The 19,124-nt window shown below is 47.6% G+C and overlaps 1 protein-coding gene across 1 annotated transcript in view; it reads left to right on the top strand.

The window, feature by feature from the left end:
* Positions 1 to 8,639: 8,639 nt before the first annotated feature.
* INSC (INSC spindle orientation adaptor protein) overlaps positions 8,640 to 19,124 on the top strand; it is a 113,339-nt gene continuing 102,854 nt past the window's right edge. Inside the window, exon 1 of the mRNA XM_054586275.1 lies at positions 8,640 to 8,735. Within this exon, the coding sequence (XP_054442250.1) occupies positions 8,640 to 8,735 (96 nt within the window). The remainder of the gene's footprint in view (positions 8,736 to 19,124) is intronic.

Genomic DNA, 19,124 nt, shown 5'->3' with positions numbered 1-19,124 from the left:
GGACATGAACCGGGATCTCACATTTTGACACTGAGCCTGTCGTTGTTCCTCACAAAGATTTACTATTTCAAAATGCTGTCTGAGCTCAGAGGAGGCTTAGAGACGTCTCCGTTGGAGTTGGGGGATAGGTGAAGAAGACAAAATTGAGAAATTTTACGGAAGAATTAGTCTTGAATTCAGTGTCAAAGTGCTGGTAGGTTTTTTTAAATTAAAAAATTAAATAACTTCTTTTTCTAATTATAAAATAAAAACACTCAGTATAGAAAATACAGGAAAGGCCCCTCATCGCCCCACCCACTGAAGGGGGTAGTGTGTTTCTTAGTTATTTTGCCATCTAGTGAAATCTACTGGGAATACTTTGTTGCATGATCTTTCTTGTATATCTTATGTACATATTTATAAAAATGTAAAACTACTTTGAATCTGCCTTTTTTTTTCAGTGTACATTTTCTATGTCATCATGTTCTTCTATTGCATAATTTATGTCCATTTCACATCCTATTGAATAAATGTGTCAGTTTATTTAATCAATTCCTTATATATATGTAAATTGTTTCCAGATTTTTATTGTTGTAAAAATGCTGTAATAATCATCTTTGGAACTAAATTTTGCAGAAGATTTATATTTATTTCCTTGTGCGTGGATACAATCTGAGATCACCTTAACCTAATTTTAGTCTAATGTGTTACCATTTTTTATTCTTTCTAAAAGTGGGATTGTAAGAGTCAGAGTAAATGCATATATAATTTTGCTAGATAGAGGCAATATAACATTTCCCATTCTCACCAACCATGTGTAAAAGTTCTTGTTACTATCAGCCTCACCAACTGAATATGCTGTCAAATTTCTGGATGACCAGACACGGGGGTGGAGATAAATCAACACAAACAACAGATGATAGCCCAGAAGTTCCAACATAGGGGCAACAAATAGGAAGAGAAATTCCAGCTCAATGTGGGGGAACACTTTCTGACAGTTGGGGTTGTCTAATGGTAGCATGGGCTTCCCAGAAAGTGACAGGCTTCCTGTCACTGGAGTTGTTCAAGGGCAGGCCAGACAACCATTCAACAGAGTGTGGTACAGATGGTCCTAGCAACTTTGCATCTGGACCAAGGACCTTTAAGGCCTGGAGAAAAACATACAACCATATTGATTGATTGTCTCATTTGAAATTTATGAATTAAGACCATGAACCTTAATTAGGCCTTTCTTGCTGCCAGGATATCATATGTCTTTGGTCCATTCACGCTCTCATTTACTTCTAGATCATTATTCACACCTTCTCTTTAACCCCCCACACTCCTCCACCCTCCTTATTCTCGGCTCCAGACCTTGCTTCCTACTTTGCTGACAAAATGACGTCAATCCGAAGGGAGTCTCCACAGACTCCACCCCAACCCCTCTACACTCCTGGCATTTGCTCCCAGGTACGCTCCTCCCACTAGTTTCCGTAGATGAACATTCCATGCTCTTGTTAAAGCATCTCTTTCATTTGTGCACAGGATCCCATCCCCTTTCCAGTGTTCAGGGGTATTGCTCCAGCTACTCTCTATCTGTATTTGGCCTTGTTTCCTCCTCCACCTCACTGGTCTCCTTGCTCTTGCTCAAAGGACCAGGCACATTCCTGCCTTGGAGCCTTTTACTTTGTTTTCTTTTCTTGGAAAGCTCTCCTCACAGATAACCATTTGCATAGCACACAACTCCTTTACCTCCATTTTACATTGACTGGATTAAAAAAAACACACTAATAAAGATGGCTCTTTATAAGAGGCATCTAAAACTTTAAAATACAGAAAGGGAAAAAGTAAAAGAATGAACAATTTACCATGCAAACAGTACCCAGAGAGATGATAGTGCTATGTTAATTTTGAATAAAAATGTCTTTCAAGCAGAAAGGATCAGAGAGATATTAGTGGCCATCTTATAATAATAAAATTTAAAATTTGCTGACAGGATATAAGAATTCTAAATATATATGCACCTGATAATACAGCCTCAAAATATAAAAAGTATAAATACACCATTACCGTGAGACATTTCAACACACCTATCTTATTACCTCCTTGTATAGTGTATTTATAGCTTTCTCTACTATGAGACTGTGAGTATCCCAGGGTCAGAGACTACCTTGATCATGGCTGTATCCCAAGCGATGTGCACAGTGCCAGGCCTGGGCTGGCCTTCATTCATTGTTTTTTGGACTAAACTTCCTCCAGAAATAGAGAGGTCACTATGTTCTGAAACAGCACATTCCTTTTTTGGGTATGCTCTTACTCTTAAAGGGTCTCACTTTTCTGGATTAAAACTCATCGTACCCCCAGGTTTTTAAAAAAAAATAGATTTTGTTTATTTATTGTTAGAGAGAGGGGAGGGAGGGAGAAAGAGAGGGAAAGAAACAGCAACTGGTTGCCTCTTGCACACCCCCAACTGGAGACCTGGCCTGCAATCCAGGCATGTGCCCTGACCAGGAATCGAACCAGTGATGTTTTGGTTTGTAGGTTGATACTCAATCTACTGAGCCACACCAGCCAGGGCTCCCTAGCTTTCTTAATGCAGTTTGGGCACGGATGTGTTCTGGAGACTTTCTCTCTGTGAAGAAGGGGTGTGTCGGAGGCCAGACCTTTTAAACCATCGGCGGGTATTAATGGCAAGAGAATTTAAAGTAGATCAATTTTTTTCTTTCCTACAAAGTTCAAGGCTGGACATGGTTTCTATTAGAAGACTCCTTTCTGGGTAATTATCCATCCATCCTCAGTAATGTATCTGGGCGTTGGCATTAAGGCTTTTCAATTATTCAAATTGTCAGAGTTTTCATCTCCTGGTGAAACTTTTCTGGAAGCTCCTGTGGCAGCTCTTGTGTGTGCTTGATAGCACAGCTAAAGCTCCTGCCTTTGTCTTTGACAGGCCCTTTGCCAAAGGTTGTAAATCTAGGAACCGATTTTGGCAATTCAGCGGCTTTCTGGAGGACTCAGTGCATCTATAGAAAGATTTAAATAAAAGGGAGGCTGCCGGGATTTAGAGAGTTTGTGGGTCTTTTCCCTGGGTTCTGGTTATTTTCCATTTGTACTGGCCACCCTCGCCCATAGATTTTCTGCCCCTCTCTGCTCTCCTCTGTGTCCCAAGGAGCTGGACCTCAGATCACATCACTTGGGCTCTCTGCTTGGGTTCTAACAATGGAGACATGGGCTGGAGATCAGAGAGAGGAGCAGAGAACTTCTTCCCCACTTTAGTGCCCTGGTTTTGAGATGACCTTTCCCATGGTTCCACCGGAACACCAGCGAGCCATTTTTCCCTTGCCCCTCTAGACTTCAAGGTGGTAGCAGCTTCCCAGCTGTCTGTTCCTGGCTGCCTGAAACCAGTTGTTATTCTCTTAACACTGAGCACAAATAACCCTTCATTAAATTGTCTTCCAAATCCCATCTGAGTGGACTTCTTTTCCTGCTGGGACCTGTGTGGGATACAAAATTCTGCAGAATATGCATTATGCCTAAAGATGACTCTTTACTTTATGGGCTCAGAGGCTTTGTTAGACACACCTGAGAGGACGCTTGGACTAGACCTCAGGTGCTACAGATCCTGTGACCCAGAGAAGGAAAGCCAGGGTCACAGAGGTAAGAGATAAGCCCCAGGTTCTTATCCCCTGTGCTGTGCTCTTCCTGTGAGCCACTGGGCCTTCTCTTGATGCAGTCTTTATTGTGGAGATACAGGGAGGGGGACCTTTCCCTGGTTTACCTTGTGTTATGTCTCACGACAATCTAACGATGTAGTCATTACTATCCCTGCTTTAGAGGAAAGGAGAAGGGGGCTGAGAGGCTTAAGTAGCTCTCCCAAGATCACACAACCAGTGAGTGGAAGATCAGAGAGTCAAACCCAGGTCTGTCTGTCTCCAGCCCCATGAGCTTCACAGGTGCCCATGAACGCAGCAGCTGAGGTTCACCAGGGACAGGAGGATGTCCCTGCTGCTGAGAGGAGGCCAGGTACTGGCTTAGATAGGATGGGGGAGGAGAGATAGAGGGGTCCTTCTCCAAAGCTGGAGGCCAGGTGACTTGTGATAGATACAGGGGCGGGAGTGGAAGTAGGGCCTTGAGGAGCCAAGGAAGGAAACAGAAAATGTATAGTACAACAGGGCTAGTGTACAGGAAAACATCAGTACCTGTCAGTGTAGTAATAGTTGTTATTATTATTATTTTGTACCTCTCCCCAAAACCTCATTTTTCCAATTCTCTCAAACCTCATCTTTCTCCCTGAACCTGGGAACACAAGAAGCAGAGAAAACGATAGACTCATGCTAGGAAGCCCACCGTGGCCTCTACAGCCAGGCTCTTGTCAGACTTTCTTCCAGAAGGCCCGAAGCCATCTCCAAGACAGCCAGAGCGAGACCCCAAGAATCCAAATGGCCAGGGAATGTCCCCTGAGTCACCCCCTCACTTAGGCGCCAACCCAGTCACAGAAGTGGCATTTCCCTGGCATGTCTCTGTTGTGGTTATCCTGCTGTTTTTGGAAAGGTGTGGCCTCTCAGATTTTGGAAAGGGGGCCTCTGTCTTAGCTCAGGGGACAGCGCCATTGCTCAGGCTCCCCAGATTCCTCAGGACCGTGGAGCTAAGGAGGCTGGCCAGGCAGGAGTGTGACTGGCCACACGGCCGGGGCTGGCCCGGCAAGCCGGATGCCCTCTCCTCCGGAGCTGAATGGTCTTGGGTTTTTTGTGAGGGAGGCAGAAGCTATAGCTCCTCCCACCAGAGCGGTGGTTCTCCTAGTTTAGCAGGCATCAGAATCACCTGGAAGGCTTGTTAAACCACAGGTTGCTGGACCCTAGCCTGAGAGTTTTTGTTCAGTGGTTCTTGGGGGAGGCCTGAGAATGTGTGTTTCCTATACGATCCCAGGGGTTGCTGGTGCCGCTGGTCTAGGATCACTCTTGGAAAACCTCTACCCTGGGGAACTGGATATTTGCACACTCACTGTTTTTCTTCCTGTCTGAGGGCTGGATGTAGGAGCAAGATCAAGGCGCAGGACTCTTGAGTTCTTATTTCTACTAACTTGCTCTGTGGCTGCGTTTCTAAAGGTGGTTTTGGTTGTGAGTAATGGAAAATAGCTTGTTACTTTAAGTAAGACAGGGAATTTGTTGGGGTTTGGGAATCTCTCTGAATTCAATGAAGAGTTGAATAGTTAGGGCCGGGGAAGGGCAAGGCAGGGCCAGAGCCTTCAGCACCTGGAATTCAGACGCCTGCTATTGGGGGCTCTCCAGTCCGGTGATCCGGCCACCACTAACCTCTAATCTACCCCATTCAAATGCCAAATGCTGATGAGAGGTAATCTGATTGGCCCACAAGAGACAAGACCTTCCTGCCTCTCCCTTCCTTAGCCAGTAGCCATAGCAAGTGTCTCTGTGCTGGAGTGGACGCAGGAGAGGGGCCAGACAAGGGCAGGGCTGCCCCAGTCCCCACTGCTTTGAAGTGGGCAGCTGTGATCCCACAAAAAGCCTATAAAGGTGACCATAACCAAGGTCCTTCCCCTCACTGGGTCTCAGTTTCTCTATTTGTAGAATGAGGGTTTGGGGTTCGAACCTCATTTCTGGATCAGTGTTTCTTTCTCAAAATGGGCCTGCAACATAACTGCTTGGGATGCTCAAAAAAAGAGGCCCATGTGCTTCGCAGTGTGTTGCTGAATGGCTCACGACAGGTGTTCCAAAACAAAGCAAAGTAGAACAAGACAAGATGTCCTGATTTGTAGTGTTTGCCCAGTTTCCAGGCTGTAAATAAATGCATGCACTCTGGCCAAGCTAGTAAAGTGAAGTCACTGTGTAAGGAGTTGGGAAGAGAGGTGTACCAGGCTCCAGCTCACCACTGGCCTATGGATTCAGAACCTCTGACGGAGGCCTGGGAACCTGCATTTCACCCTCACAGGTGATTCTGGTGGATAATAAAATTTTGAACTCCTGTACCTAGAGCTCTCTGAGGGCCTTTTCAGTCCTTACAGTGCCTCATTCTAAATATAAGTTCTCACACTGGCTCTGGGAGTTGGGGAACATTTTCTTGTTTAAGAGCAAATGCACAGGCCTGTAGAGACCGATGGGCCCAGCTGAGTCCATGGGGCATCTGCACCAGCCTGTCTCGTACCCTGGGGCTGGGTTCCCCTCTGCCTGTCCCCCTTGAGTGCTCTGTTCTGCCATTGCTCCTGGAGGCAGGACAGCAGCATCTCAGTGTGCGCATCTCAGGGGTGCAGGAGGGGACAGAGGGACAATGAGGTCACAGCTGTGGACACTGGGATCCTGGCCCATCTCTTATCTCTCTGGGTGGGCTGGCCTTTCAGCTGCTATCATCATGAACTTCTGATGTGATATCTCCATCTCTGGAACAGAGAACCTACCCAGTCTTCAGCTATTTTTGTGCAAGGTTCTCAGCTTGATAACTTTCTCTGAGCAGGTGGAGGGCACCATCCCTTACTTGAGATGTGCTGAGGCAGAGAGAGAGCCACTACAGAGCCCAGGGGAGACCCACCAATGGAGAGCAGGGCTGGAGCAGCAGCTGGGGAGGTGGTGGTCAGGGAGGGGCAAGTCCAAACTACTGACAGGATGGTAAATTCTTTCTTTAGGGACATTTCAGAAGAAACCATTTGCCCTCTGAAGTTAGGTTGCATGTTTAGTTTTGAGCCGGAATGAGCTCTGACTTCCTCTTACGCACTAAAGCAGTGGTTCTCAAAGTATGCACCACACCTCCCTCCCCCCACCCCTCTCCCCAACACCAGTAGCATCTGCATCACCAGGGAACTTTTTAGAAATGCAAATTCTCAGGCTCAGAATGTTCCCCCATCTTAGAGCCATTGGCTGACAGTAGGATTCCAGGTTCACCTGAGGAGGTTAAGCAGCCCTCTCTCAAGAAACCCCTTTTCAGCTCAAACACCCTGCAAGGCTGCCATGCTGGGCTGTCCTTTGATCATAGAGTGGATGGGCTGCGACAGCAGAAATGATGGGAAATTTTGGGATGGGGTGGGGGTTGGACACCACAAGAGACAAAAGAGGCCGCTCTGGATAGGACAGGCTTTTCTGGGTACTCTCTCATAGGGGTGCCTGGGAGGAGGCCCGAGGATATCACAGCCTCCACTTGGAGATGTTCTGCTTAGCGTGGAAACTTCAAGCAGTGGGCAAGTTCCTGGCCTGTGAAACTCTTCTCTCTTTTTCTGCAGTTCTCTTAACTTCCCTGGCTCTGGATTTTGCTGCTTGTCCTCCGTCATGGCGCTGCCCTGTCTTCTCCTCCATTATGCCTCCTGCCAGAGCCTTGCCTTCTCTGCAGTGTGGCTCCAGCTCCCTTGAGTGGCCCATGCTCTGTACTTGAGGCTTGGGCTTTCATGCCCTGACTTACTGTATGGGCTCTGTCCTGCCTTCTTTGTTCCCGGAGGCCAGAACCCTCCTCGGCCACTCCTTGGAAAGTGTCAGAGTCTGTGAGGAGCCCCCACATGATTCCTTTAGAAGAGAACGCCTGCTCCTTCTTCCGTTGACCACGTAGGGTCTGCTGGGCAAACTGGATTTGTAGCTGAGGCCATGAGTTGACTATCGACCTAGCTGGCTGAGCTGTAAACCTGAAATCTTCCCTTCATTTAGGTCTGAACTTGTACTTCCTGTTGTGACTTGTGAAGTTGTTGGAGCTGCGATCAGCTGTTGGAAGGGCAGAAGAACATGGAGTCAGGCTGCACGTTTTCCTGGTGTGGCTCTGGACCATTCCTGAGGCTTCTCCTTTGGTAGAAGAAACTATCTGCAGTTGTGCCTCTGAGTGTGTGCGCGCCTATGTCTCTCTACTTGCTCATCTCCCTGTTCATTCATGAGGATTCCCATGGAAGTATGGGTGCAGTCTCCCTTCATCTCATGAGCTGCAAGGCCACAGGTAGGCAATTGAAACCACTCAACCTTCATTTTCCTTGTCTGTATAATGGGAATAGCTGCTACAGTAGTCACTGCCGTGGTGAAATGGAACAATGCACATAAGCCCCTCAGCCCAGCTCCTGGTGCTCCTGTGGGAGGCTGTTATTACTAGATGCCTTTTGCAAGTTAACTTAGCCTCCTCGTGCATCAGTTTCCTCATGTGTAAATTGAGGATAATACCAGAACCTAGTGTTGTGAGGATTAGGGAATTTGATATTTGTACTTAGTACTGTGCAATAAATTTTAGTAATTATAATGCTTGTTATGTTTCTGTGTGTGGATATTTCTGGGTAAGGATCTCTGCCTTTGTGAATGTCTCTCTGCTCGTCTGTGTATGTACGTATGTGTATATGTGTGTATCTGTGTTTATGTGACCAGGCAGGCCTCCTGTCTCTGGGTGGAGTTTGCTGTTGGCCCAAGCCTGGACTCCATAAGCCAGCCAGGGCTGGCGCCGGGGATGGAATTTCCATTAAGAATTAAGCAGGACAGCACCGGGAAGCCAGGCAGGCTGAGGGGAGGGAGGGGGTCGAGGGGGATGATGCTCCAACCCTGCGCTCCCTCGGGTGGCCTCAGTTCTGGACTGTCTCAGAGAACGCCTCTGCCATCTTTGCTTTGAGTTTCAGGCCTTGTCGGGGCCATGGCCCAGAAGGATGGGCAAGGAAAGAGGAGTTGCCCCCATGGGCCTCACTAGGGAAACTTGGAGTTGCTGCAGCCAAGATTGGAGCCATGAGGCGGCCTCCCGAGAATGGAGAGGCAGCCAGCAAGGGTATAGGCGGCGGGGGCCTACGGGGCCGACAGGAGCCGAGGAGGCTGGGCTGTGCAGTACGTATCTGGGAAAGTGGATGTGTGTGCACGTGCGTGTGTTTGCAAGCGTCGGTGCACACATTGTGGGGTGCCGGTGGGGTACATTCATACCAAGCATCCTAAAGGAACATTTAGCAAACAAAGTCTGTTTCTCTCTTGCCCTGAAACTCAGGCATTGAATTTGGTCCTGGAAATAGAAGATCTTTTAGGCTTTTTGCTAATATTTATCCTCATTCCATTTCTAGGACACTGAAAAATAGTTTAGCTTTCTAGGTACTTTTACATTCCTGATCTCATCTCATACTTTCAAAAACACAAGAGCTATTACGATTGCTAATGTAAATATGGGAAAACTGAGTTTCAGAGAGGTTAAGTGACATGTTCAAGGGCACACAGCTAGAAAGTAATAGAGGCAGGAGACAAAGTCAGGTCTCTTTAAGGACAAAGTCCAGACTACTTTTATTATACTACTTGAATGACATACCAGAAATGGGCTCAGAGAAAAAATTCTGGAAACACCAGTGTTAATGCCCTGCCATGTGGGTGGCTGGGGCCCAAACTCTGCCCTCAGGCTCTGAGACAGCTTTTGTTGAGATAGGAACTGAAGCTACACTCAGCGGTCTGGGGGGTAGGATCAGGCTGTCGGGGATGGATGGAGGCTCGAGTCCACAGCTGGCTAGTCTGGAGGAAATGACTTGGACACCCACCGTGCCTGGGGTCCCCAGAGAGCTGAGACTGTTGAGTTAATGTCAGGAGCTGCGATGTGTCCAGGGCCAGAGAGCAATAGTCATTTTTAGCCAGAGCCTGAAAAAGGGACCAGGGATGTTAGCATCAAGGAAGAGAAGGCTGAGATAGGACCTTGGGGTGGTCATTGTGTGTAGAGATGGTGCCAGCCTCTCTCTCCCTGAACACCTGGTCCAGGCACATTGACATCGTTTGCCCACGAGGGATTTAGGTTAGACGCTAAGGAGAACTTCCTGCCAATGAGAGGATTCAAATTTGGGAAGAAGGCCCAAGGGAGGCCAGGGGCTGCCTTTCTCAGTCATCCTTAAAAGTGAGTAGAGGCTCTGTGGCGTCCCCCACCCCCCATTCCTGGCCGGGTGGAAGGAGCTGGACGGGATGACCTTGAAGCTTCTTTCCAGTTCAAGAATGCAGCATTCCTGAGCGTTTGGGTAGCAATCAGCCTTCTCTCTAGACTTAGCCATGGGACACAAAGAAATCCAGAGGGGAAGTTTGATGTGCCCCAGGTTAGAAGGAGTCTCTGCCATTTTTGGCAGGTCGGTGATCTGGAGGTCCGTGATCTTTCGTGGGCCTTCTGTTCCAAAGGGAAGCACCTGCGGTGAATAAACCAAGTCGCATTCCAGGCATTTGGGGGCTGCTCAAAGTTTGGCGGCTCCCTCCTCAGAGCGTGTGAACCGCACCCAAACCCCTCCTTATTTTGTTTCAGCTCCAAGAGAACCGATCACGGCGCACTCCCTTCCCCTCTCCAGATGCTGGCATGAGGGGTGCATGTGGGCACCCCCGCCTGACCGGCTCTGAGGCTCCCGGGTGCTTGCCCGCGGTGACTCCCGCCCAGTCCGGGGTGAGCCAGGTCTCTAATTAGACTTGACTGCGTCCCCATTCCAGCGCTCCCCACAGAGCGCGACGTTTCCACTGCCGAGGGCACCAAAATAGCCTCACAGTGGGGCTGAGACTCCAGGCAGCGGAGGCTGACGCGGGACGGGACAGAGGCTTGGCTGGGAGCGCGCTGTTGTTGAAGGTCCTGCCACGGCCCGGGGAGCCGGCGCGGGGGCAGAGCGGGGCGGGGGCGCGGGGCAGCGGGCGGCCCCTCGGTCTGGGCTGGGCCGGGCCAGCGCAGCCACTTGCGCACGGCCTCTGGAGCCCCAGCTGCGCCCTGCCACCGCTGGCTGCTGCAGGGACCCCCTCTAGCCCGCCAGCTTCCTCAGAGTAAGTAGACACAATGCTGGCTGGATTTAGGGGCTGGTGCTGGACCTACCAGCGTAGTTGGGGACAGAGCATGTTTGTGACTATTTGGATAGTAAGTCTCAGTGTGTCAGTGTGAGTGCCAATGGGTGGGAGTGTGACTGGGTCCATGTGTTAGTATGTGGAACTTTCTAGCATGTGCCTCACAGTGTGAGTGTGGGTGGGAGAGTTGCCAGTGTATGTGGGGACTTACATGCAGGTGGGTCTGGACTGTGCCCACAGGTGGCATGCGTGTCTGTGGCCCAGGCAGCCCTGTGTGGACCATGTCTGTTCCCCTGGAAGTGCATTCACATGTGTGCCAGGCAGGCTCCCGGTGGGCTGAGTGAGCACATGTGCAGGTGGATAGATATGTGTGAGCGAGCTGGCGACGGCAGAAGCTTTGGAGTAAGGTGTGACATCGGAACTCGGGCTTTCTAGGGTGACCTGACTTGTCCCCAGCTGGGGTGTCTTCTCTGTGGGTCATGCGGCTTTGGTTTCTCAGGACTAAGCAGGGCAAGAGCTCCGAGCCTCCACCCAACACTGGAGTGACCCCAGCTGGCTGGCCAGAGTGGGGAGACAGCTTGGGGGGACCCCACTGTCACACCAGAAGAGACAGGAGGAAATTGAGAGGGGATGAGCGGACCACAGCTATGCCCACCCACAGATACTCACAGAGCGCCCGCACCCGCACTCACAGCTGCTCATGTGTGCACATTCCTGCCCACACACGCCATTCTTGTACTTCCCCTCAGGACGTCCATGCAAACACTCACGCACTTCCAACGTGTGTAACCGCGGGCAATGACACATATGAAACAGGAGCCTGCATATGTGCAAATACACCCCTGGTTTGACCCACTCTGAGGCTCCAGGCCCCCTCTTCAGTTGCCCTTTAGCCTACATATGGCACCTTGGACAATGAGTCCAAGACACTGGCCTCGGTGGGGAATATCTTAAGGCAGGGGCTTTGGCTGGGGGTCAGGGCAGATGTTGATACAGTGCCTTTGGGGTGTCCCGTTGGATCTGGAACCGAGGCTCTCCATGGAGCCTGGGGCTTAGGCTCTGGGGATTAGCAGCAGCTTTTGCCCCCTTACAAGTGGGAAGGCCAGTCTCGCGGGGCTGAGGTGGCACTCACACCTGTAATTTGCTCCTGGCTCTAGTTATATTTTAGGTTCCGCTGCAGCAGAAAAGCAGTAGTCCTTCCGTGCCTGGACTGGGGCCTGGGCAGCCGTGTAAGCAGCGAGTTGAGGTGGGCTGATGCCGTCTCTCCTTTGGTTTTAATCAACACTATTTTGAGTCTCCCATCTGCAGGTGAGGCTGGAAGAACTTGCTTTTGCTTTGATCCTCTACCCTCTACCTCTCTCTCCTTGGCAGAACCTTGTTCTCCCTGACCTCCTCCCCTGGGGACGACTGGGGACACACTAAACAGTGCTCGGAAGAGTAGGTGCCCTCAAATATCAGCTGGTTCTTGTTGTTACTATTGTTGCTTCTAGACCTCTCCCATCCTGGTCTTTCTCCTCTGGACAGGCTTAGTGAGGTGCCCGGACTAACTGTGCTCCTTCAGTTGGGACTTTAAAAAGATAACATTGGCTTCTCTTCCTTAGTGTTTATGGTTTGGTTGGAGAAGTGCCTGAGCTCTTCTCCCATCAACTCCTCTAATGCAAGGGAGAAGATGGGCTTCAGTCATTTCCTGAGAGGGTGCTGGGACCTACTTTCACCTTGCCTGGTCCCCAGCCTGACCCTTGGGGCTGGTTATATAAGGGCAGGCTGTGGTCAACCTGGCAGCCTTCTGGCAGAGTAAAGGTGGGCAGGGGTAGAGGGGTGGAGAGGTAGGGGGTGAGGAGTGGAAGGAGGAATTCCCTAGCCTCCTCCTTCATGGGGATCCCCAACAACCTCAGGACACCAGAAAGTCTCTGGAAAACTGGAGGAGTCATGGGTGACTCAGTCTCAGGTTGTTTCCCTCTTCTTTAGTAATCAAATAATACATTGGCCAATGAGAATTTCGGACCAACCATAAGGAATCATAGAGCATCATGGGCAGCCCCACTAAATTAACATAATTTCAATATAAAGAAGAGAAATCAGATAACAGAATAATGACAATAATTACAACCACCATTTGTTTAATCTAATATATGCTTTGTTTCCTTTACTTTTCACAACAACTGTGTTAGGTCAGTCATCCCTCCCCCCCCCACTCCCACCCTTTTTTTTTCTGACAATGAAATTAAGGCTTAGAAAGCTCAAAGGATTTCTATAGGTATGTGTGACTTCTAGGCTATTGACATAATTTGTGTATTTCCCTTCTTACTCTGGCTGCTAGGAAGCTCTTAGTCCATCATATTGCTCCACTCTAGTAACTGTGTTAATTGGAACCCTGACTTTGACTTTTAGTTTTTGCTTAAACAACTTTATAGTAAATGTATTTTTAACTGTAAACTCCCACATTCTTTGTAGAGAAAAATTAGAATAGAATAAGTGAATGAGCAATCAGCAATTGAGCATCCTCTTAGTCTCTGAGGATGAGAACCATATTGCATAGGTTTTTTGGGAACATCTCCAATTTCAAATACTTTATCTGGTTTTCAAACCATATGTCTCAGTTTTGGCTTCTGTATCTTTGGACTCTGATTCGAAACCATGTCTTGGAGCTTTTCTTCCTCTGGCTCTGGGAGATAATGCCCATCTCTGTGCTGGCTCAGACAATGGGGATTGTTGAGAATGAATTGGGCCATTGATAAAGGGCCCCTGCTCTGAGGGCTTCAGCTGCCAGCTCTTCCCTGTCTCAAAAGCATGAGTGTCTGGGTGCCCGAAGGCGTTTGACCCCTGCCTTAAGCCTGGCACTGTCCCCATGGCCACCCCTTCCTTTTGTGACCCCGCCTAGGCCCAGGGCTCTGCTGGGAGGTCTGTGTCTCTTGGACCTCAGCTCTGCCTCCCTGCTGGGCCCTGTGGTGTGTGACTAGGGATGGCCCTTCTGGACAAGGAGTATGGGCTTTGAGATATGGAGGGACACCTGAGAGGGCTATTCTGTCCCCATCCCTGGATCTGTGAGGCCACAGGCTCGTGCTCTCTCCCTCCTTCTTCCTCACAAGGGTGTCTCAAGTCTGCCAAGCGATTAAGGAGTCATTTGTCACCCCTTACTTGCAAGAGATGTGGGTTACCAGGGGCATCTGGATGCAGTTCAGGGCTCTAACCACATTGCAAAGTTGGTGAAGCTTCTAACTAATTCACTGTAAGACTGATTATTTTACCCTGCCCAAGGCTATTAATGTTTGGAAAGGGGAACGGTGGAGGGCAATGCTTAGCACTAAATAATGCTTAGAAGGACTCTGATGGTGGGCTGGGGCATTTTGTTGGGATTCTGCTTCTCACTGAGCAGTAGGTCACTCTCCACAGTGGTGGCTGTTGCCCACGTTCAAGACTAATCCTTCCAAAAGCATTTGGTTACAAAGTGAGAAGGAGCACTCATTGGCCTGAGGCTCTGGGTGATGTGCTGCTGGGTTGAGGTGGGGGACGAGGTGTTGGTTCCTTCCCAGGTAAATGTCATCTCAGAAAGGTATGAGTAAGACTTGATTGCATCTCTTCTGAAGATTCTGGTTGTTCCCTTGGCTTTAATCATAATCAAGTAGAAAGAGGTTTAAAATCCAGTAAGAGCATATTGGGTGGGACTGCCAGAACTTCTGTTGGGGGAGGCTCAGTCGTGGTTACTCATATTTACTTAGTACCTATTAAGGCCAGCCATTTTGTTGGTTAGTTGCACCTTTTGTTTTATGAAACCACTGGACCAGTCCTGTGAGACAGGTGCTACTTTTGAAAATCGGGAAACCAAAGCACATGGCGTTAAATGATTTGCTCAAGGTCAGAACCAGCACCAATTCCATCCCAGGCTGGAATGTCCATGGATCACTCTCCCAGTTCAGAGACCTTGAAAGCAGGAGAAGCCAGCCCTTTAGGCCACCTGGAGAAGGTCCAAGGGCCTGGCTTCTCTGCCCCAGGACCTGACTGTGAACAGCACCATTGGCCTTGCCAGCCTGAGGCAGAGACTGCTGCTCTGTGGGAAGCAGGGGAGGGATGGGGAAGCCCTCCTGGCCTGGCAGGGATCCCCCTGCCCCCTTGGGGTGGGCAGCACTGGGCTTCTGCGGCTTCAGACCTCCCCCAGAGCAATCTCTGTCATGGGAATGGAGCCTTGGCCCAGGCTCTGTGACCCAGCCAGTCAGCCTCCCCACCCCCAGCTCCAGGGTCCCTCAGTGCCAAGCCCTGGGGCAGTCCTGGATCCTCAGAAGACGTCTCTGGGCAGACCAGACCCCGTTTGGTGTGATGCAGCGTCTGTAAGCGTCAGCAATTTGGCTGGATAATTGTGTATAGTGTTCACTTTCTGCTGGAGAAATGGAGGTTTTGTCTTACAACCCAAATATCCTGGGTTTGGAAGCCATGTGAAATGAAGCCTGTGGTCTGGGAGTGTGGGCTGTGTTGTGGGCCTGTGTGGTGCTGGTTTCAAAGACACTGTTGAGGGACAGAATGATTGACTCAGGCCTCTCATGTCCTCTGTTGGAGGGTCAGAGGTGGGCCTACGCATGGCCATGTGCAGAGAAAAGAGCGTGGGCTTTGCAGTCAGATAGATATGACTTGGAGCCTCAGTTTCCTTGACTGTAAAATGGGGTTTCTTACAATGCATTGATGATGCTAGAACCAGCAAGTTTATTCGAAGCATAGAGTCTGACATAGACTTGGCGAACCACACGTGGCATAACCTTCCTTCTTGTCCCACCCACCTACCTTCTGGGGAAAAAATACTGGGCTGATTGGCGAGAGATCTGTATTCCAGCTGCAGCTCAGCTCTGAGTACACTGTTATCTTATCCTCTTTGGACATCACTTTCTTTGTGTGGAAAATTAGAGAAGAACTACTTTCTCTCAGTTTCATGTGTTTTTTGAGAATAGTGAGAGACTAAAGTCAGGGCCTCTCTAGGAAGATGCAGAAAGTTCAGGCACTACTATTCAGGCCGCAAATGTTAATTGAGATCCTGTGATGTGCCAGGACCTGAGCAAAGCACTGGGTGTGCAGGTGAGTGGGAATCTGTCCTCAGGCAGCCGTCAGGCCATGTGACAAGGCAGACTTGCAGACCGAGTGTGGCAGGCCTGCCTGTGGGACATGATCATGGCAGGTACGGGAAGTGTGGATGTGTCACAAGTGATTGTGTCATCTCCAACTGGGGTAATCAGAGAGGCCTTCCTAGAGGTGAAAACTCTTGGTCTGGATCTTGAAACCTAATAGGAAGTTGCCAAGAAGGTAAGAGAAAGTCATTCAAGGCCAAGAGACCAGTGCGTGCTAAGGCATGGAAGTGTTGCCTAGTGAGGTAAGCTTGGGGCCTTTCAGCAGTTAGTATGACGGGTGGTCAGTAGCGATGAGAAATGAGATGGGAGACATCACAAAAGGCTATTGGTGGGTGTCAAGCCTTGAAGGCTGTACTGAGGTGTTTGGATTTTTCTCACGATGGCTATGAGCAGCCACTGAGGTATTTTAAGCAGAGGAGAGGCGTGGTTGGGTATAGGTTCCGTCATTCATTCAGCAAACGTAAAAACAAATCATTTTCATGTTTCTTTTAATTTTGATGTCATAACAAATTAATGAAAATTTGCAAGACTGGTCAAAGAAATCCCTCTTTAATCACTTATAGAGTGCTCCATTTACTTTATGTCTTTCATTGCCTTTCTCTCTAATGAGGTAAAAACATATTTTTATTATTTATGTATATTTTAAGTGTCTATAAATTTATATTTTATTGTTCATTTATTATTATATTTACTGTTTTATTTATATGTGTACATAAGTTGGTATAAAATACTTATATACCTGATTAGCGGAAGAGTAAATTAGACGTGTGATGCTTTAAAAGCACATATTCTCACCACGGTACACTTCTGTCCCGATTATGTCTTTATAACTTTCCCATCTCCCTTGCCCCATTCAGGACCCAATCCAAAGACTGCATTTAGTTGTCATGTCTCTTAGTCTCCTTTAATCCAGGGCAATTCCTCTACTTTAGCTTTTATGCCTTTATGTTTTTGAATAGTACAGGGCAATTATATGGAGTATCCCTCAATTTGGGTTCATGTGATGGTTCTGCATAATGAGATTCAAGCTATGCCTTTTGGGCAGGAATGCCACTGAAGCGAGGGTATCATATCAGCAAGCTCGGGGTGGGGAGTTCATCCCAAAGCTGGGGATAGAATCCTTTATTATCTGCTTAAGGTAATGTTCACCAGTTTCTCCACTGTGAAATGACTATTTCCCTCTTTGTATTTAATACATAATTTGTGGAGGGATATTTTGAGATTTTGGAGACATCCTGTTCCTCATCAAACTTGTACTCACCAATTTTTATCATCATTGATACTTGTGGATCCATAATTTCTTTTTTATTGATTACTGGTAGTTTGCATTCTACTATAAGAAAGTTCCTTCCCTTCTCTTTCTCTCTCTCTCTCTCTCTCTCCCCTTTCTTTCTCCTCTCTTTCTTCCTTTTTTTCTCTTCTTTCTTCTTATGGACTCATGTATTATTAATTTATTTATTCAATGCATTATAATCAATTAATATATTTTATTTTGATGTTCAGATCATCCCAGATTTGATAGTGGGAGGCTTTGCAAACTGGCCCTTGTTTCTTTTGACTTGTCCCCATGATTCTCTGAGCATTTACTTACTATCTGATGTAGAATGATGTTCTAGGATCATTTTATTCTTTCCTTGCTCCAGCTCTGCAATTAGCCATATCTTCAAGGAGCCCTGGTACTTCTTAGTGGAGAATGGTGTTTAGAAACCAAGCTCTGAGGCTTCATGTGTATCATTGCTTCTATTCCCTCTTAGCAAGCAGAACTAGACATATATGTATATGTCCATACATATTTCCACAATAAAAATGTGTTTTGAGGAAGTAAAAACCCAAGTGACTGAGTTAGAGAGTAATAGGGTAGGGATACTTCAGGTTGGATGTTCAAGAAGAGCTTCTTTGAGGAGGCAACATTTAGAAAGACCTACAGTGTGGAATGGATGGATTGGAAGGAGGAAGAACCTAGCCTGGAGATTGTTTTAATTATCCAAGAGATAATTATGAGGACCTGAATTAAAACAAGATGAAGAGGAGGTAGAACCAGGTGACTAACTGAATGCAGAGAGTAGGGAGAAATGGAATTAAAGGCACTCCCAGATTGATGTTTCAAAGGCCTCTCAAACTCAGCGTGTGCAAGTGGAATGTCTACATTCTTCCTCAAAGCTATCCTATTCATAAGTGGTCCTCTTCAGTTTCATTTCTCATTGAATGGCTCCTTCATTTATGCAGCTGCACAAGCCAGAGAGAGATGGCAATCAGCCTCAATAGCTCTCTCCCTCAAAAGCCCATATTCAATTTATCACCAAGTCTGGCTGGTGTTATTTTTTCTATTTTTCAATTATTCAATATTATTTTATATTAGTTTCAGGTGTACTTAGTTTCAGGTGTACAGTATAGTGGCTGGATATTTATGTAATTTATGAAGTGATCTCTCCCATAAGTCTAATACCAGTTGATGTTCTCCTAGATCATCTCAAATCCATCATTACTCCATTTTCATTAGCATCACTCTAATTCAAGGCACAATTTGCATCTTTCTGGGGTATCACAAGAGCCTCTTAATGGGTCCATCTATAGCCATGCTGCTCCCTTCAATTTGTTCCCCACTCTGGAGCCAGAGTGCATTTCAAAGCACAACTTGATAATATCATTTTTCTCCTGAAAAACCCTTCAGTTGCTTCCTATTGGTCTTAAGATAAATACCAACTCTTTAGTAAGTCCTGCAAATGTGTCTGATTCTTGATGCCATCTCCTATGTCCTCCTGCCTAGGTCTTCCCTTGCCTTCTCTTCTTTCACACTGGTCTTGTCTCAGTCCCTTGGGCTTGCAATGCTCCCTCCTGCCGTAGGTTTTTGCACTTGCTGTACCTCTGCTCACCATACTCCTGCTTCATGTCTCTGCCTCTACTGAATCCCTACCTAGCTCTCGGATCACAGCTCAACTGACACTTCCATGACCTCCAGAATTAGGTCAAATCTTATTTTATAACACTTTAAAAACCACATAACTCCTTCAAAGCTTTACATTTGTTTACAATTATTATGTGGTAATTAATGCTTATTTCTCCTATTTGATATTAAACTCCATGAGGTCTGAGACCATATCTGGTTTTGCCCATTACTTTGTCCTAACAGGTAGCCCATTACTGACACATGCCACAGATATTTGTTGGATGAATGAATGAATGAAGTTTTATCAGCTGAGCAACCAGAGAGACGGTGGTGCCATTCAGTAGGATAAAAATTCTCAGGGAGTGGTAGATTTGGGTAGGAAGAGAATTCGTTTTAAGACATGTTGCATTTGAGGTGCCTGTCAGTCACATGTTTGACCCCCAA

This window comes from Pteronotus mesoamericanus, unplaced genomic scaffold (genome assembly GCF_021234165.1).
Source record: "Pteronotus mesoamericanus isolate MK-2021 breed Mesoamerican mustached bat unplaced genomic scaffold, CSHL_Meso_final contig_90, whole genome shotgun sequence".
Taxonomy (NCBI): domain Eukaryota; kingdom Metazoa; phylum Chordata; class Mammalia; order Chiroptera; family Mormoopidae; genus Pteronotus; species Pteronotus mesoamericanus.
This window is presented reverse-complemented; position numbering and strand designations above follow the sequence as displayed.